This window comes from Rattus norvegicus, chromosome 20 (genome assembly GCF_021556685.1).
Source record: "Rattus norvegicus strain SHRSP/BbbUtx chromosome 20, alternate assembly SHRSP_T2T, whole genome shotgun sequence".
In the NCBI taxonomy this organism is placed as follows: Eukaryota; Metazoa; Chordata; class Mammalia; order Rodentia; family Muridae; genus Rattus; species Rattus norvegicus.
Window position 1 is genome coordinate 19,491,050 of NC_141553.1, and position 24,417 is coordinate 19,515,466.

Below are 24,417 nucleotides of genomic sequence, written 5' to 3' on the forward strand. Positions count from 1 at the left end.
ACACACTGGGAACAATCCCCGAGGTTTACTTTGTGGGAAGTTCCATTTATTATTAGACAATGACACTTTTTACAGCGGATTCCTAAACCATAGGAAAATGTCCTCAGGGCTCTCGCTTAGAAGGTTTAATTATTAGCTTTAAAATAACTTGACAGTCAGCAAACACGGTGCTGAGCCACACCAGGGGAAAGGGAGTCCCAGTCTCTTAGACAAGGTCCTGTTCCTTCACACAGTGAGTGACTTGGAAGTCAAGGCTTTCTCCCTTCAGCCGTGAGAACTGAATTCGCGCCATTGCTGACTGGGACTCTTCATAAGTCACAGTCACAGTCCTAACAGGCTCGTTGGCCAACACTGGAAAGGCACAACCTCCGTTGCCATGCATGGCAGACAGTTTACAGTTTGTTCTTATCGTCAAGGGTGCTGCCTAGCAACCACGAATTAATTCTTCACTAACCTATATGCCTAATGATCTGTATAGAAATTTCTTACATATCGTAACTAGAAAGGTCTTCCAGTCTGGAGCAAGCTGCTCTTGAAACATGAGACTGGGGGATGGTTTTTGCCCATTTATCAGGGAGCTTGTGCGGTTCCATGTTGGAAACCGACTGCGAAGTGGCAGGAAGAAAAGGAGCAAAGATTGACTTGTTCTAGCACAGGAGACTACACATTGCAAATAATGGAAAAAACAAAACTGTGTGGTGTGCACACGCGTGTGTGCACGTGTGCGAGCGTGTGCGAGCGTGTGTTCACATCAAGAGCATTCCACAGGATTCACATTGCATCCAAAGAGCGCATTCTGGCGTCATGGGGGAGATGGAAATGATGCTGACTCAGGACAGATCATGGTGGTTGTAAGCAAACTCTGAAAAAGAAAAACACAATCCCCCGCAATAAGAACAGTACCTGGCAGAACGGGCTCCGAGACTGAAGCCCACATAGCCCTCGGCAGGCAGGGAGTCATCGCCCAGCTCCTTGAGGTCCTGTGGCCCGAGATACTTGTCAGTGTCCCCTGTGATGGCATCTTCACCTGCAGGTGGAGAACAAGCCAGTCAGGAGCCCTCCCTCTCGACTATGTGGCAATCAGGGAGAAAACTGACGCTCACGGTCTTATCTCCTTTCCCGGTGCCCCTGTAGATTTTTATTTAACTGCCATCCAGAAAGAAACAGTGAAGGGAGAGGTTAGTTCCCCATTGCAGGGGCTGACCAAAGTAGCAAGCTCAGTTAGTGTTAATGATCAATGTAAGCATGACCCCTGACCCGTTCCTGCCCGCCAGGTTCAGTTAGATAGACTGGAGCTAATCTCTCAGGTGAGTTTTCCTCTTTACCACCCCTGGTGACGACATCTTGTTTGAAAGGACACAGTAAGGCCCATGTCACTAATTCTGTCCTTAGAGCGAGGAAAGGGAACAGTTTTATTTAGTTGACAACTTGTGCTCGTTCGTGTGAACATGCAAAGTGCACCTGTGAGGTCAGAGGGCAACCGTGTGAGTCAGTTCTCTGCCTCCACGATGTGGGTTCCGGGATCAAACTTAGTCAGGCTTAGCAAGGGCTTTTAAACCAACTGAGCTAAATCACCTGCCTGGGAATGAAACTGGTGTCTGTTCTTTAAACCGTTTTACTCTTAGGATTTCAGGCTGGGGCACATCTCTTCTGAGTTTTGTGAGTTAATGGTGGAAGTCGTACCCACCTGCCTGGGAGACCTCGGAGCACATTAATTTTGAACTGTTTTTAAACTTCTCAGATGAACTTGCAAAGCAACTAACTCTGCCTTTTACAGACGCCTTGAGCTAGGGGCTTCTGTAGCCAGAAAGGGGAACCAGTGGCAGTGCGAGATCCACACAAAGAGTTAATGCATGCAGAATGCTCGCCCGAGTTCTGTGTGCCTTGTGAGCTCACAGGGAAAACCACATTCCAAGAGCAACGGGGCAGGTTTCTCAATTGTCTTTTGCCCTCTGGGATGGTTCCCACCCCTCCCAAAGTATAGCAAGTTCCCTCCACATGGGTAAACCCGATCTCTCTTAAAATTACTTTTCTTCCCTTTCTACATACAAGCTGGCTGGCCCAAACCCGGTCTCTCTTAAAATTACTTTTCTTCCCTTTCTACATACAAGCTGGCTGGCCCAAAGAGATTCTTAAATGTGTATATGCTAGGCTCTCCCAGAGGCAAGTGATTCACAGCTCAATACTCCATTCACTACAGTTTACAATTCTCATTCATTTCAACTCGCTTGAAACCACGGGAGCTCAACTTTTTAGCAGCCAATCAGGTCTTGAAGCACACGGGCAACTACTTTCTTTTCTCAAATGTTAAAAGCTAAACAGACCGTTTTCCCGCGGCTAGGCTACTCTACACCGTACTGCAGGACTTTAGGTATTCGAAAGGGAGGGGTATTTGCATATTTCTCCAAACCAGTACCCACCAAGCAGGAATTAAAGCAAGATCTTACTGTGTGGCAAAGCCATTTCCACCACGCTGGGTTGAGGAATGCTTTCCGGAGACTTCCAGGAATTCCTTAAGCAGGGGTTTAGAGGAAGCCGTCCACACCAGCCCCAATCCACACCAGTCTGGTGCAGATCCAAACCCTTCCCTACTCAGATCTTCTTCACCAGGGCTGCACCGTTTCCCTCAGCATCTCCAAGTCGTCACAAGCAACTGAGCAAATGCACATCATTCCTCACTTTTAAACTCCGAAGATTAAAAAAAAAAAAGAATCTCAGACCAAAACATTCAAAAAATTTTGTGTGGCAACACTTAATAGCGAGGAACATCCTTCTGACCGCTTCGCAGACATCCTTTCAAAGCGCCTTCTGATTGGATTAAGGACGCACTGGCAAGCCTCTCACAGGACCCAATAGTGACATAAATGCAAACCCAGGAGTTATTTGTATGTAAATATGAGGACTGCCTGGGTGTAGACTTTCAGTAACTTGATACCAGTGCAGCCCGAGTAGCTGGGACCCTCACAAGTCCAGAGAGCCTCGGGCACTTGTGCAACTAGGAGACTTGGAGACGGGCTCTTCTCTAAAGTGAATGAAGAAACAGCCAAGCCAGGTAGAAGAAAAAAAAAAAAAAAAAAAAAAAAAAACCCAGGGAGAAAACAAAGAAGGGCTGAGAGCAGGAGTGGCCGGGAGCTGCAGGCAAACTTTCAACTTTGTTCTCGGCTGGGAACACCGGGAGCCTCTGTTATTTATGGTCCCTGTCAGGTGGAAGGCGGGCAGGAAAGAAGGGAGGGCCTGCCCTTGGGTGGAGGTTGGGAAACTGCGGGCCTAGGGAAGCAGCTGTGACACTAGAGTTCCTAGGGACGCCTCAGATCAAACACACAGATCGGGGGGGGGGGTGGAGAGAGAGAGAGAGAGAGAGAGAGAGAGAGAGAGAGAGAGAGAGAGAGGGAGAGAGAGAGAGAGAGAAAACTGGGGAAGTATTCTGCTATGCTGGAGTGGGTGGAGAGAGAGAGAGAGAGAGAGAGAGAGAGAGAGAGAACTGGGGAAGTATTCTGCTGGAGTTTGGGGCAAGAGTTCTCTCCATTCTTGAACACTCCTAGTCAGTCTGTGTTTACTGCTTCTCACTCTTGAGATGGTACGAAGAGTGGGCTGACAGTGACCAGGAGGAGAAGACAGGGCCCAGGAGGTGACCCTGCCACTTTCCTATTAAAATGTCTCTCCTCTGAAGCATGGGGCCTCTCTCCTATGGCAAAGTGTCCTGTTTCTGTGAGCAGTAAGGAGATAGCCAGCTCTCTGCAGGTTCCTCCTGGGTCCATCTGAGAGGCCATTTCAATGGCACCCTCTGATGTACACGCCAGACTAGCTGGGTAGTTAGTCTAGGATGTCAGCAAGGTGTTTTGAAACCTAAGTCGTTGTGCCCAGCATGTCTTTTTTTTTTTTAAGTTCTTTAAATTTACTTTTTGAGAATTTCATATGCACAAGGCAATATGATCATATCCGCCGCCCCCTCGCCCGCCAAGTCCCTATTGCAACCCCTCCTTGTCCTCTCACAGCTTGGTTTTTTAAAAACCCAGTGTCTCATCAGTGCAGCCCACAACTACCAGGTTGTGCAGCTATCCAATGGGGCAGAAGTAATTTACCTGTGGCCACACCCCCGGCCACACCCCCAGAGAAGAGTGACTCTCCCTGACCAGCTGCTATCTACAGCCAATAGTTCCCCAGTTAGGGGTGGGGCCTCGACGAGCCCTTCCCCATGCCTCCGTCCACCCTCTTGGCCTGTTGCCTAAGTAGAGAGAGATTGAAATCTGTACGGGGCAAGTGGGGATCTCGTGAATTGAGTAAATGGACATGACTCCTCAATGTTTTAATCCGCTCAGTCCGGCCGCAAGCCACACGAAAACTACAGGAGTGGGAGGGAAGCCAGACTTCGGGAAGAGAATGCTAGGCTTTTTTTTTTTTTTTCCTTTTTTTTCCATATCTAAAAACCACAAGCCAATGTGTTTTGTAAGGCATTTTACACAAGGCTTGCTTCCCACGAGCCTGGGATGTGGAGTGCCCCTCCCCCACTCCCCAGCATCCCAGACCGTCCACTTGTCAGGGAGTTAGTTCCTTCAGTCTGCAGATTCTTAAACTCAGACTTTGAGCCTGGGCAGGGTGAATGTTCTTTCTCACGTGACTAATTTCTTCCTCTCTTACTTTCTGCTCACAGTCTGAGAGGGGTGTCCCCACCCGGGGTGTCTAGGCTCTCACGTGGCCTGGGGAGGTCTCTCAGCTGGACTGTACATTCGAAGTGCCCTATAGTTTTGGAATTGGTGATTAATAACGAATGAAGAGGGTAGTTGTGTTGTTATTTCCAAATCTGCATGCTAGCATGACTTAGTGTTCTGGGATTAAGCTTGACGGAGGACAAACATGGTAAGTCCATGTTTCTATTTTCTTGTCCTCAGATTTCAGAACGGACTCCACAAAACCATGAGAAGCATGGGAGCTGTGCACACTTGTTACAGATGAATTAAGATACGATGACCTGATCCGCAGGACAATAAACAGGTCCTCACATCTGAGCACAGTGCAAACATCTCCTTCGAAATGTGGGACTTGTAAAACTATCATTTTAATTCACTCTGTCTGGTAGGGGTTCAGAGTCAAGCTCTAGCAGTTATGAACAGAGACCCTTTGAAGTGTCATTTGACACCTCTGAGTCACGGTTTGGACCTTTACGAAAGGTGATTCGAACTAGGGCTTCCCTACAACTTCCTGGAAAATGAACTAAAACCATGAGCAAAGTGACGATGGCACCCTGCTGGGACTTCTGGCCTACAACAGGTTTTGTGCCATGAAGGTCTACAGTTACCATAAAGGCAGAATCAACAGACACAGCACAGATATCGAATGTCTATGCTACAAATAAGTGATTAAATGGTAACAATAAAACAACCCACCTTCCCATGTCAAACATTCCATAATTATCACCTAGCACAGCACCAGGTCACACCAAGCTCCGAGTGAGACGGACTGTATTCAATTTCATGACTGGTCTAATCCTCTTTATAATAAAACAAAATTGGCCAGCATCAGCTGCTTCCTGCGTTCAAATATTTACAAGCCAGCAAAGGTAATGGTTTAATATTAAACTGTGTGGTTTAATATTTATATAGTATTATTCATATTTATGTTATTGAAAATCCCTATGTATTTCTGAGAGCGCTGTGGTAAATATGTATAAAGCAGCAAGGGCCCTAAATTTTCACTTCCCAAGAAGAGCCTGGCTCCACACTTGACTGGCAGCGTGAAAGCCTTAGTGAGAGCGCTAGGATTAATGGCTGGATCGTCAGTCATGTTATAAATAGGTTTGACTATGTTCTGGCAGGGAGGCTGTTTGTCTCTCCAGTTACCTTCCCCACCCGGGCTTCACTGAACTCTGCTGTCCTCTGCCTGTCTAGGCCTATGATGGCTTGGGCCCTTATTGAATCTGCTTGCCTAGAGCTTTGAACCGTAAAATCCTGGGAAGGTGACTTTGCAGGGTCTCTAGGTTTGAGAGGAAGAAACCCCGCTCGCAGGTTCTCAGTGAACCTCTTGGAAATGTTTGTCTGTCCCTGGTCAGGCTGATGTAAGAAACGTGATTAACGTTCAACCATCACAGTCTTAACAGTAATAACGAAGTTTGAGGTTTATATACAGGGAGGCAGAGGGTGGTGGGAGGGAGAGAGAGGGATCAGAGAAAGGAAGCGAGAAAGAGAGGGGAGAGACACACACAGAGAAGGAGGTGAGAGAAGAGGGGAAAGAGAAAAGTCGAGGAAGGGGAGGGAGAGAGGGAGAGGGGAGGGGAAGGGAAGGAGGCAGTGCTGGCTAGCTCTCTGCACTTCTAGACGTCCTACCTGAAGAAGCCATCTTTGAATGACACTCACGTGCACACCTGGTCACGTGACTCCTGCCTCAGCCGCTTTCTGGTGCTGCCTCGTGAGCCCATGCGCAGGGAGGGCAATCCCCGAGCTCAGCTGGCCCACAGAAGGATGGAATGCAGGCATCAAGAGGCTGAGTGAGGGCGGAGGCTGCTATTTCCTAACAGGTGACTAAGATGGGAAGGAGAAACAAGGTCCAGAGGTCACACCGCACGGTGCTTGACCAGAGTGCCCCTGGCCTCCTCAGCTCTGCACCTCAGCTGTGAGCACAGGACCAGTACAGACAATGACCTCAAGCAAGGGGGGTGGCCGATTGCATCAGGTGAGCTCCCATCATGCACTGCTGCCTTGCTGCCTTTCTACGCATTGGTATCTGGGCACCACTGATCTTACTACTAATCCATCTCTGTCAGTATTCCACCAGGACGCAGGGAATGTTGTCAATACAACCCAAACCTTGGAACAACCATCATCCTTCAAGTGACCCGTGTCACTGGCTGCATTTCACCACCATGCCCGGCCATCCCCGTTCTCACCATGGAGAGAAGCACCCCTGTGCCAGAGAGGACTGACTACACATAGAGTTGTAAACTCTGTCTGCCTGGAAAACAAGAGAGGGCAGCCTCAGACAGCAGGGCTGAAAGGAAAAGAAACTGGGCTAAATGATGTTCAGAGGAACCAACAGGTGCACGCACATCTCCTTGGATCATGTTAACCCATCCTGCATCCTGACTTCACCATGCCCTCAGCAACCCTTTCTGCGCTGCAGAAAGAAACAGCTCTTGACCTAATGTGGGAACAAATTTTCTGGTCCTGGCTTGGCCCCTCCCCTCCTCTCTCCTTTCCCTCCTCCCCTCTCTTCTACCCTCTCCCCTTTTCTTTCTCTCTCCCCTCTCCTTCTCTGCCATCTTCCCCTCCCCCTTGCCTCCATGTGTAACTTTCTTGTAACTTTTTCCACCTCACTACCACAACACCCATTTGTTGCTTTTCTAGAGACCCGACAGACGTAAGTCCTGGAGGAACAACCTAAAATAGCTAAACCGAACTATAGTTAGATATTTTACCCAGAAGGCCTTAATTCCTGTCTTGGAAATGCAGAGTCCACCCAACCACCACCACCACCACCACCACCACCACCACCACCACCACCACCACCACCACCAAGAGATTGCTTTCTGTAACATTAAAAGGTGAAATAGCCCAAAGCCCCTTCAAGTAAACAACAGCCCCAAAGCCTCCAGATGAGGAGATCCAAAGCAGACAGATGAGCAATCAGGAGGGGTGTAATTTGTGCAGCCCACTGACTAACCAGGAGCTGACTGCCTTACACACCGCACGCAGCACTCAACCTCAGACAGCTTCAGCTGAGCTGTAAAATGTGGCTTTTTGATCACAGCAGAGAGACAACGAAAAGTGCTGAATGGGGAGCCTTTTCCCCATTATCAGCCGTCGCTGCAGGACAGGAAGGCACGATCAGATCACTAGAATCAACGCTTCTATTTATTGAGCATTTACTGTGTTCTGGGTGCGTGCTTGGCGCTTTCCATAGTATCTCATTTAATCGTCCCCACCTACTATCTCTGTGTCAGGACCCAGGAGGCCACTTCGCCACAATGGAGGCAAGTAATCCAAGGCCACTGAGCATTTGAGAAAGATGGGATCTCAAAGGCTGGAGATTAGGCGCTGAGGCCCTTGTTCTGACTTCTCCCCTGGAAACTCAAAGTCCACAGCGGACGGCGGTGATAAGCAAAGCTCCCGGAAGGCCGCAGGTGTCCGCCTTGCTCCCTGTGTGGTTTCCAGAACACTGCCCAGCACAGCGTGGGTACTCAATAAACATGAGGAATGACTGACAGATCGGGGTAGCCTCTGAAGAGGTGAGCTACAGTTTCAGAGCAGAGGGGAAGGAGACTTACTTTTCACCAAAACCTCCTGCACTTTGGGAATTTTGAACCATGTGCTTTTATCACCTAGTCAAAAAAATGCATAGAGTCACTAAAACAAAACAGAACACAGGCACTGCTGATCAGTCATATGGGCCACATGTTCCTTCCACTACTAGCACCTATGTGGCAGATACAGCCTGCCAGGCAGGCATCAGGGTGGACCAGTGGACACCCAAGCAAACATGGAGAAGAAGCTCTCCCCCTTCACTTGCTTCTGAAAGAAAAGGGACACCCAGAGAGAAAGAAAGAACACAGGAAGACAGAAACACATTATGGGCATGCTACTTTGTATCAGGAGGAATTGGGGGGTGGGGGGAGAGTATGAACTGGCCACAAATCCCCAAGTGATTCTGCAGGCCCAGAGCTCAGTTTGGAAAACCCCATTTTACCAGTCAATACAGCCATGTGACAGGCTTGCCAACACATGGTCTCTTTCCTAGGTGGGAATTCTGGAATCGTGAACATACCAACTTCAGAAATAGCAGCCTTCTGTTAAGTGCAGGGTTTCTACTGTTTACGTCAAGTTTCAGCAGATACAGCAGGCTCTCTGGCCTAGCTGTGATGTCACTGGTCTGTGAACCAATCACACCGAATATCCAAGTACTAGAGCCAACTATAGTCCTGAAGGCACCCAGTCTCCAATACAGAGCGCCAGGACACGGATTGTGGTATAGATACCATACTGCCCGTGTTTGGTGCCTGCCCACCTGACAGACTGAGCGCGTTTTACATCACAGTGTGCGTCATTTAACCACAGCTCCTTTTTAAAACAAAACACTTGTTTTTATTTATGTTTTTTTTTTAATGCCTGTATGTGTGAGAGGGTCTTTGGAGTCCAGAAGAAGGCGCTGGCTATAGGTGGTTTGAGCCATGCGATCCGAGTGGTAGGAACTGAACTCAGGTCCTCTGGAAGAGCAGAAAGGATTCTTTTTTTTTTTTTTCCCCCCGGAGCTGGGGACCGAACCCAGGGCCTTGCGGTTGCTAGGCAAGCACTCTACCGCTGAGCTAAATCCCCAACCCCAACAGAAAGGATTCTTAACCACCTCTCCAGCCCAGTCTTTCCCCCTTTCCTGAGTGACATGTAAATGCATTAGCTCACCTCCTGGAGCTCTCATGTTGAGCCGTGCAGCGTCTGGGCTGGAATCTTTTTCTCTATGCATACAATTGCAGAGGGGAAACAAGAGAACTGCAGATCACCCACGGGTGCTCAAAGGAGGGTGCCACATCTGACAGAGAAGTCTGCCAGGGTTGACGGGGTGTGTGTCCATGAAGAGGGCACAGAGAAGCTGACCTCTCCCGGGTAGAGATCCCAGCACAGGATGGCAAGTGTGGGCGTGTCCCGAGGACCTTGGGTGCAAGCTTGGTGGAAGCCACGGACAATTGGGCAGGGAGACACTGGTTGGGCCAGAGTTTAAGGTTCCTGGACTAGGGTTTTAGAGTAACTGTTGCTAGCAGGCAACATCTATCCATCAGTGCACATGCAGTTATTTTGTTGAGACGCTTCTCTTTTTAGACTGAAAACTCACAGGCACCAACCACCCCCACCCAGGTCCTCACTGCCCCGTCTCTAAGACCAATTCTAACCCCGAGGCAGAAGCAGGATGGATGCTGGTGAGGCCATCTGACGAGAGCAGGAAGTACCATGTGACAGGAAGTTGGTCAATGCCAGCGTATTCTACCACACTGCCTTTACGGCATTTCTGTCTTTACGGCATTTCTGTCTGTCTTTACGGCAACTACGCGAGATGTTACTAAACTCTTAGAAGATCTCTTGTCTAGTGAGATGGGTTAATGGGTAACGGCACTTGCCACCAAGCCTCATGACCTCAGTTTTAACTCAGACCCACACTGTGAGAAAAAAGCTGATTTCTGCTAGTTGTCCTGATTATGTACATGTGCGCATGCGCGCGCGCGCGCGCGCACACGCGCACACACACACACACACACACACAAATGTAATAAGAAACAAGATCTGTTATGTATTTTTTGCTTATGATTCAAATAAGGGCTATAAAATATAGATTATATTTTAGCACTGCTCATTAAAGCAAACCGTATCTAAAGATTTATAGTCTCATCTTTCAGAGAAGGCAGTTTGGCCTAGGGTTTAGGATGCAGTTCAGTAGGCAGAGTCCTGGGGTCTATCTCCCACCTCCATTCAGCAAATAAACTGGGTGTTGTGGCACAAGGCTGTAATTCTAGCACTCAGTAGGTGCTGGAAGGCAGAAGGGTCAGAAGTTCCAAGTCATCCTTAACTATATAGTGAGCTCAAGACAGGCCTGAGGGGCTGGGGGACGGGTCTAGCAGTTAAGAGCACTGGCTGCTTTTCCAGAGGACCTGGGTTGCATTCCTAGCACCTGCACGGCACCTGACAACCATCTGTAACTTCAGTTTCAGGGGGTTCAATGTCCGATTCTGGTCTCTGTGGATACCAGGCATGCATGTGAACGGACACATATGTAAGAAAAACACCTTACTACATAAAGTAAAAATAAATCTATCTGTAAAAAAAAAATACTGACCTTGGTTACCTAAAGGTCCCATCTCAATATATAAATAAATAATGAATTTATGACTTAGAAAATCCAAACAATAGATATTCATATGATGCCCTCCTTTATTTCTACTGCTTTCATTCTTAATAATCAAGAAAGCAGGGAGGAAGCCTGGTGTGCCGGTGCATGTCTTTAATCCCAGCACTCAGAGCCCGAGGTAGGCAGAGCTTTGTAAGTTCAACATCAGCCCAGTCTACAAAGTTCCAGAGCAGCCAAATAGACATGGTAAGATCTTGCTGCAAAACCAAACAAAACAAGCAAGCAAGCGAGCAGAAAGACGAACAAGCAAGCATAGAAGAGGAAGACAGGAAAACGGGCCCGGATGCACCCACACTTTTGTTCCGAATGCTAACTCCATTGTAGTTAAGCAACAGCAGGTAAGAAGCTACTGAGTCCAGCTCTCTCTCTCCTTTCTGTTCTTCAGTTTGAAGCTAGAGCCTGTGCTCACTCCTGCAAGGCTGCTGTACTCAGAGGAGAAGACCAGCGGGGAATGGAGGTGGGTGGAGTATACTTTCAGCTTTTAAGTGGTGTCTGTGTTCCAGGCCCTTCAAGAAGGCGGGCACCATCAAGCACACTAATTGAGGACCCTGTAACGAGGTCAGAGGCATGGCTAGAAGCAGAAGGGGGAGGGGCTGAGTATCTCTGCCTTCTGCTGCTTCTTCTTCATCTGTCCCCTCTACTGCAGATGAGCAAATGGGAGTGACTTTCCTTGAACCTTGGCTTCTGTCATCTCTTGGCAGGTGAGTCAGCCACTGAGACTATAAAGTAAATGGGGCAATAGAGTAAACCTTTTCATTGTGTATCTCAAAACAGGGGGCAGCTACTGGCTAAATGAGTGACAGACTAAACAGGTGATTTTAGAAGCCTGAAGAACTGTGTCATCAGCAGGGAGGACCACCTGTTGCACTCAACTTTTTCCTAGGTCTTGGCTAAAGATTCTGGCTTTGTAGGTGGCCATAGACGAAGAATGGGGTTTGACCAGCCAAGGTCACACCCCTCTGAAACAGTGCATTGCCATTACCTCACGGAATAAATGACTCTGTTCTGGTGATCAACTTTTTTTTTTTAAGAGTACAAAGTCAACTCCTTTCTTTGTTTTTAAGGATTCTGTTCCTTGTAGCCCGGGTGTGTTTCTCTTTTAAAACCATGCACCCGTTCATTGCTCCCTAATCCAGGCTGCAGGGTGTCTGAGGTTGGCACACGTGACTCAGGGCAGGAAGCTCTCTAGATGGGGCATTGAGAATGTCCCCTGTGATCTTGCTTGAGTTAATAAACAAACCCATCCCAGAAGGCAGAAGAGATTCAGTGTGTCTTCTACAGAGAGGTGAGGAGAGCAAGTGGAGGAAGAGCCTGTCATTTTCTCATGGTTGCAATGCTTGACCTTGATGTAGAAATTCCCAGGGTTACCTTCGTTAGGACTAGCTGTCACGCTGACTTGGGCACAAACTTTTAAGCTGAAGATGGAGTCTGGGTAGAAGGGAGTTCGAGGTCACTTTCCCGTTCCCATTGCGTCAAACCTAAGCCACAAGTAAAGATGACTAGACAATGCCTTAGCTGCCACTTACAAACTCGCCCTATGAATTGGGACTGGAATGCTGGCTACCGCATGCTAAACTCCATGTAGCAGTGTCGTGCCAACTTGCTCTCTTCGTGTGCTTGTGTGTCCTCATGTGTACAAAGCCTGTATGTGTAAAGATGTCCTGCAGCCCAGAAGACAGGCGATGACATCATGCCTCAGATGCTGTCCTCCATTCCCCCCACCCCTCCCCAGGCTGGCTCAGAGCTCACTGGTCTGACTGGCTGGCCAGCAAGCCCCAAGCCCACCTTGTCGCTGCCTATACCATGGGATTTCAAGTGTACACCACCATCCCGTTTTTTAATGTGGCTTCTGGGTATCAAACACAGGTCCTCTTTAGGTGAGCTACCTGTCCGGTCTTGTCCACGCATTCTTTCTTAGCTATCCATTCTACATCAAACCCTCCCCAGTCCTCCTTCATCTCAGTGTTCTCATTATCTGGGTATAAAGCATGAGAACCTATCAGGTAAGGGAGGTCCAGGCATACAAAGGGCCCACCGTGTCACCCAAACCTGAGATCTCTTCATGTACCTAAACTGTCACCACTGACCCAGGTGAAAACACACACACCTGTTGGTCTGTTTCAAGCTTATTCCTCGAAGGTCTACACATACAAGGCCACACCATGTGGCCTCTATTTTAAAGGAGCCAAGTCGAGGGAAGTCACAGGATTAGCACCGTCATTGTTTCTCTCACCGTCCCTTGCTCCCGGATGCTCACCTCTCTGCCCTGCCCTTGCCTGATCATTCTCGCTGCTCCCTGGGTTCAGCATCCAACTTCTCAGCAGTGAGGATGCCAACAGTGGGAGGAGCGGGCAGCCTGGGCACTACTACTGCACAGGTCATCAGGTCAGGATGCTCGGGTGGACGGACAGGGAAGGAAAAAAAGGAGTGGAAGAGTCTCCAACGTTATAGTTTATTCGGGCCAGTAATTAACTGTCTGCAGTGCAGACACACAGCTTCAGGCTATCATCCATCAGGCAGTGCACAGTGGTTCCGGCACCGCATTCTATCTCGCTTTACAGGGAGAAACACTCTGTGTCTTTCCTCTCTTACATTACAGGGCTGAGCTCAAATCTGCAACTCCCTTCTCAACACCATGGGTGGATGTGGTTTGGTGTTGAGCTACCTCCCCAGTACTTGTGCTCCCCTGATTCATTCTCTCTCTCCTTCCCCCTCCCTCCCCCTCCCTCTCTCTCCCCCTCTCCCTCTCTCTTTCTTCCTCATTTTTTGAGACAGAATTTCCTGTGTGTAACTCTATCTGGAATTTGCTCTGTAGTCGAGGCTGGTCTCTACCTCACAGAGATCTGTCTGCTTCTGCCCCCTGAGTGCTGTATCAAAGGCGTACACCACCACCACCCAACTGATCCCTGCTTTCAGAGAAAGTTTCTCCAACATTTCCACTGGGACCTGCTCTCCCAGATTCTTCCCTCCATCCCTTATCACACCCTCCACTTACACTTTAGCATTCTTCTTCCTCTTCTACATCAGTATTCGTAGAAGTTTCTTGACCTGGGTTTCTCTCTGGGCCCTGTCCTGATGACCTCATCTACCAGTGCCTGGCATTACCACCCTGCTTCCGTTTCTGTGTGCAGGACCCTCAGCACAGACGAATGTAATTTGGGGACTTGGAATATTTGTGCCCTATTCCTACCCGTCTACCTCCCCTACAACCTCTGCTGATCCAAATTCCAGCTATTCTTCAACATGTTTTTTCCCAGGGTCCTTTGGAGGTTGTTAGGAATCTCTTTAATTTCCCTGCCTACTCTCTGATCTCCTCTTCTATGATGCCCCAGTGAGTAGGAAGCCTCACCAAGAGGCCTAAATCCAAATGCCAGTCCTCTGGGTGATGCGAAGCTGAAGCACCATACACCTTCCTAGCGTGATGCCGAGAGTAAATTAGGACTCAGAACACATTCGGTGCTGGTTGTAACTGTGACTGACGATAACTTGGGAGAATAATAGTGATAAGAATAATAGCCTGAAGTTACTGTGAGCGACTTAGCCATGACAGAGTCAGTAAAGGACACTCAGCGAGATTTTACTACTTGCGATTTTAGGCTGTATCCTCTATTCCCCAAAACCTAAACGATCCATGCACTCGGGTTTCTAGTCACGTTAGAGGTTGAGAGCAAAGGCTTTGAGTATCAGGCAGACGTACGTGTGTGTGTGTGTGTGTGTGTGTGTGTGTGTGTGTGTGTGTGTGTGTGTGATTTTAATCGGTGTTCCTCGATTGGAGCCTTGCTGGATCTGTGACACAGCTACGGGAAGCTAAGGGGGTAGATGCCTTTAAACAAACAAGGACAGCTGTGACGGGGTCCCCAGACTGCAGCAGTAGCCAGGCCAGATCTAGTCCTATATAGCAGGTTTTCCAGTTTGAAAGAAATAAACAAAACGAATCAAAGGCTAGAAAATTACAGGTTGTGGATGAAATCTAGCCTCTTGCCTATTTCCATAAATATTTTCAGAGTCCCACAGCCACACCTGGGTGTACGAGCAAAATTTTCAGGCCGTTTATGTGCATGGAGAGAACTATGATGGCGCCTAGACAGCTGAACTCTGAAACTATTTATCACCAACCACGTACAGAACCTCTCTATACTTCTGTGCCTGAAACAAATGACTGATTCTGTCAGGAGGCAGAACCAGGAGGGGCTCAAAACTGCAACAAGAGTCAATGCAAGTCAAGAGAGGCAGATCTGTAGACTTTAGGCAGAGACTTAGGTGAGCCTAAGCACAAAGGATGCTGGGAAGTTTGTGTTACCTGTTTGTCTCTGCATTATTCTTCTGGAATGCGTTTGCATTGGGAGGGAGCCACGGCTACTTTTACTGTGAGGTACAACGCTTGTACACGTGCACAAAAGTGCACATCAGCACACTGTCGTAAAATAAACGCCATCTGGGCCAAGAAACAGATCATTAATCTCTCCGCTATCCTGGCCCATCCTTCCCTCTAGTGCTTCCACTTGCTTTAAAATAGCCTCCCCTTTGTGGTTTTTGTTTCTGTCATTGTTTTGGCTTGGGTCCTTTCTGCCCCTGCTTTCTGTGTGCTGGGATTACAGGTGTAGTGCGTGTGTCCCCACATCCAGCATTTTCTTGTCGTTGCTGTCCTCGTTGTTGTCATCCTCCTCTTCCTCATCTTCTTCCTCCTTTCCTCATCTTCCTCCTTTCCTCATCTTCCTCCTCTGCTTTCCCCTTTTCCTCTTCCCCTTCTTCCTCCTCTTCCTCATCTTCATCTTCTTCCCCTTTTTCCTCTTCCTTTTCCTTCTCTTCCTCTTCTTCATCTTCTCCTTTTCCCCTTCTTTTTCCTTTTCCTCACCTTCCTCTTCCTCTGTTATTATCTCACTATGTAACTTTACAATACTGGCTTGTTGATGTGTGTGTGTGTGTGTGTGTGTGTGTGTGTGTGTGTGTGTGTGTGTGTGTGCTCTGTTGCCTTTCTATAACCTACAATTCCACAGCTGGACCTACAGATCTATTCTCTTCCGTGGCAAACACCTATGGATACCAAGAGGCTATCTGTAAACAGAATACCTTGCAATAGCTTCAAGCTGGAAAGAACCCACATTGCCATCGACAGGAGGGCAGAGACCTTAGGTTGTTTTAAGTACCTGGTGGGTTGTTACACAAACATGAAAATAAACACGTTACAGGTTACAGTTACCCAACAACAGGAATGTAAGCCCAGGAGGGCCCAGCTGGGAAGCAGAGGAAATGTTGCACCCATACACTCGTAAGGACCTCTCTAGAAGCTGGGCGCACAGATGAGTGTTGGGGGTTGGTCTGATGCTATGTATTCAAAATTCTGTACCCCAAGATCTGGTGGCCCCCAAATTCTCACATACACATTACCTTTGTTGTGTAAACCTTGCTCCCCAATTTAAAGCTATTGGTTAAATAAAAATGGCTACAGCTAATTATTGGGGGAGGACAGAGGTAGGCGGGGCTTCTGTTACTGGGTCACAAGTAGAGAAGAAAAAGGGAAAGAGAGTAGGAAGAGGGAGGAGGAGAGAGAAGGAAGGAGGAGGAAGAAGAGGAAACACAAAGTCTCCATTAGATATAGTGGACCAAGAGCAGGTGCCTAAGTGATGGAGGATAAATAACTGATGTGAGACTCAAACAAGTACTTGGGGACCACAGCTAGGGAAGTAGCCAGTTTAGTGTTAGAAGATAGATTAGAGGGGCTGGAGAGATGGCTCGGTGGTTAGAAGCACTGACTGCTCTTCCAGAGGTCCTGAGTTCAATTCCCAGCACCTACATGGTGGCTCACAACCATCTGTAATGGGATCCGATGCCCTCTTCTGGTGAGTCTGAAGATAGTGACATAACTCCTCCAGTAATTGTGCCAAAGCTGAAGTAAGTCTTAGCCTCAGTCTCCTTCAATCTAGCTTCCAAAAGAATTGACATAAATATATTAATTTACAGCTAAATCTCTGGGGTAAGATCAGACAACAGCTACACAAGAACTGCTGGATCCTGCCACAGGATGCCCCACCCAGTGACAATGGAGAGGAGAAGGCAGACTTGCAAGGCACTGTGGATGCAGAAACAGAGTGGGTATGAGTTCCTGGTAAGTTGGATATGAACATGAGAAAAGGGAGACTCGAAAGCTTCTGCATCGGTGGTGGGCTACTTGGTAGAAGCTTACGATGTTCTGGAGGGGTTCACTTAGGGCATGAAGGGTTAATTATCTGAGAGTGTCTAAGTGGAAAGACACGGAGTTGGAAGACCAGATAGTATAGGTTAAAAATAAAATCAATCAATAATCCTAGTTCTATGACAGGATTCAGGGGCTGGAGAGATAGCTCGGAGGTTAAGGGCACTGGCTGCTCTAGCACAGGGCCCAGCTTTGGATCCCAGCACCCATGCTAGGCAGCTCATAACTATCTGTTATTCCAGCTCCAGGGCAATCAAAGTTCTCCTCTGGCCACTGTGGGTTCATGCTAACACATGAATATACACACAGTGCAAAGCCAAATGAATCTTTAAAAGCACTGAGGAAGAGGACCATTGAGCGCTCGTGTGTATGTGGGCGTCGCTCTGTTCTTCTGACCTTCTGAAGGAAGCGGACCGGCTGCTTCAAGCCCCTGACAGCTTGGCTCGGCAGACTGAAACCTGAAACTACCAGCCAAGCAAACCCTGCCACCCTAACGTTACTTTTGCAAGAGTAATTTTTATCACAGCAACCGAAATGAAGTGGAGACAGGGTCTTTCCTCCTAGGAGTTCAAAGTTATCATTTTGAGCTCACATCTGGGACACTGGAGCAGCTAATAAATGTCCATTTGAAAAGTGAGCAGGAAAAATGTGGAGGGACACTGCCCACGAGGTATTCCCAAAATGCTAAAAGTTTGAGTAGGAACAGTTCCTGCTGGTCTTATCAACAGTGACACCATACGCCGCCCTCCTTCTGCTTCCCCCAAAGTTAGCTAATCTTCCTGGCTTCCTTCCAGGCTCAGAAAGCCACTTACCTAATGGTTCTGTATCTTCGTTATGATTACCAAAAGATTGGGCAAGCAGGACCGTTCCTGGTAGGCCAAGAGCCAGCTTCATACTTCCCGGACCGGTCCTTCAGACTCCCCTTCATTTTGAATTATGCCAAGTCAAATAATATTTACTTTTTCCTGACTGAGACTCCTCTAGTAGGTTTACAAAAAGTCCTCTCTCTGAGGGCCAGAGTCATGGCTAAATGGGTAAAGGTGATTGCTGCTCAAGCCTCCCCCATAACCCACACACTACAAATTTTAGAAAAACCTTTGCTGAGTTCTTAAAATCTATCCAAAACTATGTCTACACTTAACTGTCTTTGACCATGTGCCTTGGCCTGCTTAGTCCTCATACTGAGATAGTCTGAAAGAGGCTTATTTCTACTGTCATGTCATTAAATTCTTTAAAATATTATTTCCTTGTGATATTATCTTTGCCACAGGTGTGTCAATGTGGGGTGTGTGTGTGTCTGGTGTGTGCGCTGTGTGTTAATGTGTATGTGTGCATGGTATATGCGGTGTGGATGGTGTGAGGGGTATGTGTGATGTGTGCTGTGGGTGAATGTGTGTGTGTGTGTGTGTGTGTGTGTGTGTAAATGTGCCTGGAGGCACCAGGAGTCTTCTTTGTACCCTGGTCACTTTATTTATTGTTGTAAAGTGAGGTGGCCCAGTTGTCCAGTTGACTTGTGGGATCGCTTGACTCTGTCCCTTAAGCCCTGGAATCACAGTTAGGCCCTCACACTTACTTGTGAGCTCTGGAGATCTAACTAGGCAAACCTTCAGGCACATGGGCAAACAATTTAACTGCTAAACCATCTCCCTAGCCCATAATATGACTACTTTTTGGGGAACATGATTGGTTCTTTCTCTTAAATACACACTTGGTTTTGCATGTATTTGTGTGTGGGGGGGGTTCGCATGTGTGTGTAGCTCTCAGAGAGATATCAGAAGTCTTCCTGAGTTGCTCCCACCTGATTCACTGAGGCAAGGACTCAACAGAAATCAGAGGTCTTTGGCACGTCTAATACAGCCAGCCTGCTTGCCCAGGGGATGCCATGTATCTGACGCTCTAGTCAGGTCTGAGATTACAGGAAGATGCCAGGTCCACTTGGCATTCATGGGGTTCTAGAGACCCAAATTCCAGGTCCTCGCATGGAATGGGTCTTTCTCAGAATGGCTGTTCGTCATCACTACACATGGTGTGAATATCCCAGACTTTAATTTGTTGAATGTTCCTGGCTCAAGAATGAACTTAATCATTTCCTTACTGACTAAGGTATCACTTCCTAAATTTTATTGCTTCATTGTGTCTTTCTATTGCTGTTTTTCTGGGACAGGTAGCTCTGACTCTGCTGGATGTCTACGTAGACCAGGCTGGCCTTGAACTTGACCTCACAGAGGTTCACCTGCCTCTGCCTACCAAGTGCTGGTATAGCGTTATTATATCTTACCCTCATCCCTTTTTGGTAACTATTTCTACCACATATGCACTTAGCTTTTCTTTTTCTTTTAGTATTTACTGTCTGCATTCAATCCCAGCAGAGATTTCACAGCTCAATCAAAATTTAAGCAACTTCAGACTAGATCCTCCTTCCATCCAGGGCTATGGCCTCCTGACCTGGATCAGTTTCTCTGCACGCTGCAGTCTGGTTTCTATTTTGCATGGCTTCGTTCCATTTCCCATTGTGTACCCTTTATTGTTCTTTAAATGTCATTATACTCCATCCCACTAGAATTTGGCAAGCTAAAATAACATTGGCACTTTGTTTTCCAATTTGTAAAAATATACACATTGTAGGAATTTACAATTAAGGTCCAAGATTAGCCAGAGCTACTATGGAGCCCCACCCTAACCCCACTCCTCCCTCTATAACCACTCCACTCACAGGGACAGCCCCATCCTGTGAGTACTCCACCCCCTGTGAACGCTCCACCCCTTGTGACAGCTCCACCCCCTGTGACAGTTCCACCCATTGGGACAGCTCCACCCCCTATGACGGCTCCACCCCTGACAGCCCCACCCCCTATGACAGCTCCACCTCCTATGATTGACCCTCCATTCCCTGACAGCTCCACCCCCATGACAGCTCCACCCCTATGACAGCTCCACCCCCATGACAGCTCCACCCCTTATGACTGCTCCACCCTTCGAGTGCTCCACCCCTTGTGACAGCTCCACCCCTTGTGACAGCTCCACCCCTTGTGACAGCTCCACCCCTTGTGACAGCTCCACCTGACCCAAACAAGAAAACACCTTGGACCTTGATTTTGACCTCAACATTTTTCCTACCTTCCATCATCCCCTCTCCCTTCTTTCCCTCCACCATCTCTCTTTCTCCTTCTCCCCCTCTGTCATTCCCCTTTGCTTTCCTTCCTTGTTCTTTCTCTTTCTTTATTTTCAACTACAGACTCATTTGCAAAATATAGGAATGGGAATGGCAGTAGAATAAAGATGATAGTTCCTCTGTACCGGAAGGGTCTGTGTATGCAATGGATATGGCGCGGGGTGGGGGCGGGGCCTCCTGCAGAGTGCACTCCCCCAGGTCTCCCTGCTCTGCATAAGCTGTCTCCTGTAGCCTTGGTTCTGTTCACGCCGCCATCTTTGTTCTCTGTATCGCTGCTCCATTGTCCTCCTGGGGCATTAACTAACTAACCCAAACGTTAAACAAATGTGTCTTACCTATAACTAATTTCTCCAAGAAGACCAGAAGAAAGAGAAAGAAGCAAAAGAGAAGATGGTGAAGGGAGAAACTGCCTGATGTTAACCCTTTAACATCTATTTCTTCCTAATTTAGGGTTTATACTACTTCTCATAGCACAGACCCATCCTTGTCTTGAGATAAACTGCCAATATGTGTTGATTATAAATGGCACTGACCAGGCCTCAAACTCCAAGGGGTAAAGGCATTAAAGGCATGTACAACCATATCCAGCTAGTGGCTGAATTACCAATGTCTGTCTGTCTGTATGTCCATCTGTCTGTCTCTCTCTCTCTCTGTTTGTCTTGAGAAAGGGTTTCTCTGTGTAGCCCTGGCTGTCCTGGAACTCACTCAAACTCACAGAGATTCTCCTGCCTCTGCCTCCGAGTGCTGGGATTAAAGGTGCGAGCCACCAGACCTGGCTCAATGACACAATGTCATCCTCTCCCTGGAGAAAGTGAGCACACTTGCCTTGCTATGTAGTTCTGTATTGATCGGACTACAGCTCGAGCCTTGTGCTCCACTTTAGAAACAGGAATTCCTGACAGACATATGCAAGTGAAAGCGGATGCAGGAGAATGACCTTGTTGAGGAGGGGAGCAGTTACAGGAAGTGCCTGTGACTGTCCTGACTGGTGACAAAGCTGAGAACTTGGAAATACTTTCCAGCACCTGAAGGAAGGCTGACTCTGCATGCAAAGGTGCCTGAACTGGCCGGCCCGAGAGGCTGGTCCCTCAGGTCCTACAAGGTACAAGGACAGAACTTATTCACACGTAGTCCTCAGACCTCTGCACAGTACATACCCTCTGTCACACCCCCCCTCCCCCATCCTACCCCCCCTCTCCCCCATGGAGACACTTCTCCATGTCTGTGTCACATCCCTCCCACAACTACAATAATTGAATATAATTTTTAAAATATCAATATCTCAAATCCTTCAAGGTCTAGGACATGGGACAGTAGGTTTTAATTGTAAATAATTAACGAAACCCAACATACACATCAGCCTGGCCAAATACATCAGAGCCAGAATTGCTAGATAGAAGTCAGAGGGATTCAAGGAAGTGGGGAACTTTTATTTTATTTAAGCTTTGATTTTTATTTGTTTGTTTGGTTTTGGTTTTTCGTGACAAGGTTTCTCTGTGTATCCCTGGCTGTCCCGGAACTTGTCCCAGGCTGGCCTTGAACTCACAGAAATCCCACTATGCCTCCTGAGTGCTAAGGACTGAAGGCAGTTGAGGTGGGAGACTTTTTTTTTCTTTTTTTCGGAGCTGGGGACTGAACCCAGGGCCTTGCGTTTGCTAGGCAAGCGCTCTACCATTGAGCCAAATCCCCAACCCCGAGGTGGGAGACTTTTAAAGAAGAAATTCACATTGAAGAGGGGCAATTTGAGTCGTTTGGGCAAAGAATGTTCTAGCAAAAGCTCTAGCTACAGAGATGTTCTAGGAGACTGACCTTCAGGACCTTCTGCAATAGCTGGTTCTACAACATTATAAAATTAAACCCCAGGTAACTCCAGCGATTCAATCACATCCCCTCAGAGGACAGAACACAGAGTTTAAAGAAAGACAAAGTGATAAGGATAAGCCACTCTGAATTTCAAGTTTGCAAATCTAAAGGAAATGACTGTCATTTCTACTTTATTGAGTGAATTAAAGTTGGGAGTTTCCATTTTCTCATGCTTTGAAACTATTTGATAGCTGATCCATATACACAAAGCCATTAGACAGTCCATTCAAACCCAGCCTCTCATCAGGGTGATAACCTTGGATATTTTGTTGAAAGAGCAGAAAAATGGTTCTCACTGATTGTATTTCACGTGAATTTCATTAAGAAGACAAACTTGAATCCTGTTTTGTACACAGGGAGCACATTGCTCTTTTGTTTTTTAAAACCCCATTATGTACACGTGAGAAATTATTCTGAAATGTGACAAGAAAATGTGCTGTGATAGCATGTGATGGACGGAGAGACATGAGATCTCTTACAAGGATATAACCGGTATCATTGTGTGGAAGACACACAACTGAGACAAAAGCCTGGAAGAATGCAAGTGTTAAAACCAATTGTGCTAGACAGTCAAGAGTCTTGACACAACTTCAGGTTGCTCTGCCTGTACGTGTGCCCCTCCAGTCACCAGCGTCTCTGTGCTGCCAGTCAAAGTGGCTAGTGGACATCACCAAGGTTACGGCTACTTGGCATCAGGTAGATTGTCCATCCCACTACTTACGCCCAGTGAATTTATGCAAGTCAAATAAGGAACCAATAATTAAAATCCTTCTAAGACTGATACTAGCAGGGGTGTGTGTGTGTGTGAAAATGCTTGGCAAGGGGGTGTGTTGGGGAGTAGTGAGGAAGACAATTATTTTAGAAGATAAACTGATTCAATCAATCAGTCAATCAATCAATCAATCAAATTAAAAAGTCAAGGGCAGGGAAGGACATGCCATTAATGTCAGTACTGGGTAGGCAGAGGCAAGTTGATCTTTTAAGTTCAAGGTCAGCCTGGTCTACAGGAGAAGTTCCAGGACAGCCAAGGCTAGACTGTCTCAAACGTTAAAAAACTGAACATACAAACTAGGCAGTATGGCACACTCGGGAGGCAGAGGCAAATGCATCTCTGAGCCTGAGTCCAACCTGGTCTACAGAGTGAGCTCAGGACAGCCAGGAAAGGCTACACAGAGAAACCCTCTCTCAACAAACAAACAAACAACAAAATAAATCAGTACACATACACTGGATACAGTAAGCATTTCATTATTTCAGTGAAGCTCCAGAATTTGCCATCCTTCCAATATTTATTTACTTTTCCAACAGACCTTTCAAACATGTCATATGCACCTGTATATGTGTATGTGTGTGTATGTACATATACACACATACATATATATGTGAAGGACATGGTCAAGAGTACCATTCTTTTGAATGAAGCAGAAAACATTAGCTTTATTGAGCATGTGACAAACAGCTGTATTGTATGTCAGTCTCTTTATCAAGTCCCTGTTGCAAGTCCAGAGTTAAGGGTGGTTTTACTTAGGTTGAATTCTTGTGCTTAGTCCCAAGGTCAAAACCTGATTTTACTGTAGAAAGCGCACTACCGAGTGGGCCTTCGCCCCACAACCTGTAAGGAAGCCTTCTATACTAAGGAAAAAACCAAACGAGACAACTATAGACAGTAAGCTGCCCCTTTTTAGATTCAGACATGAACAATAAAGCTTCAGTTTTCTGCTCGATAGTGACAGCAGACAGGGTAACCGTTACAATTAGTGACATTATTTTCTGCGTCATGGTGGGAAGTGGGCTTAAGAAATCAGGTCTGCAAGAGGATAGATAGACCCCAGGCGAGCCTTTAAATGACCCCCAAATTAATTCCCGTGATGACTGAGAAGTTAGTAACTCGAGGAAGCGTTACTTTTCAGAGATAAGAAATGAGAGTTGGAGTGGGGAGATAAGTCTCATTGCAAGAGAGAGGTGCAAATACCTTCTTCACCATCTGAGATATATTCCCCATCACTGAGCTTTTCGGGGGCGCTGGCTTTACCAACTGCATGATTTAAGTGATAATAAGAGTGTATGAAAATACTCATCCCCAATGACACAACCCAGCATCTAAACATCCCCCCTCCCAAACATGTTTGTAACGGACTGTCTTCTTGAAGCAACAGAGACACGGTCAGTCATCACCATGGCAACCCCTCCAGGACAGTGCCATACCTTCATCGTCTGACATGTCGAGGACTTCATTCATCGTTTCTGGGACATTCATTTTGTGCTTCTCCGTGATGGTCTGGAAACAATAACAACAACAAAAAAAGGA

At 47.2% G+C, this 24,417-nt stretch overlaps 1 protein-coding gene and 1 long non-coding RNA gene across 53 annotated transcripts in view; one reads left to right on the forward strand and one right to left on the reverse strand.

Moving 5' to 3' along the window:
- Ank3 (ankyrin 3) overlaps positions 1 to 24,417 on the reverse strand; it is a 624,211-nt gene that overhangs the window by 100,605 nt on the left and 499,189 nt on the right. For 26 of the 52 annotated variants that reach the window (XM_087597726.1, XM_087597706.1, XM_087597742.1 and 23 more), the window contains 3 exon segments: positions 24,315 to 24,387; positions 24,082 to 24,144; positions 904 to 1,027 (listed from right to left, as the gene is read on the reverse strand). In XM_087597726.1, coding sequence (XP_087453852.1) covers positions 904 to 1,027; positions 24,082 to 24,144; positions 24,315 to 24,387 — 260 coding nt within the window. 52 annotated transcript variants of the gene reach the window in all.
- Positions 2,923 to 5,516, forward strand: LOC102553944 (uncharacterized). Its single transcript, XR_015645776.1, has 2 exons — positions 2,923 to 3,052; positions 4,890 to 5,516. It is a non-coding gene; the product is annotated as an uncharacterized LOC102553944 (long non-coding RNA).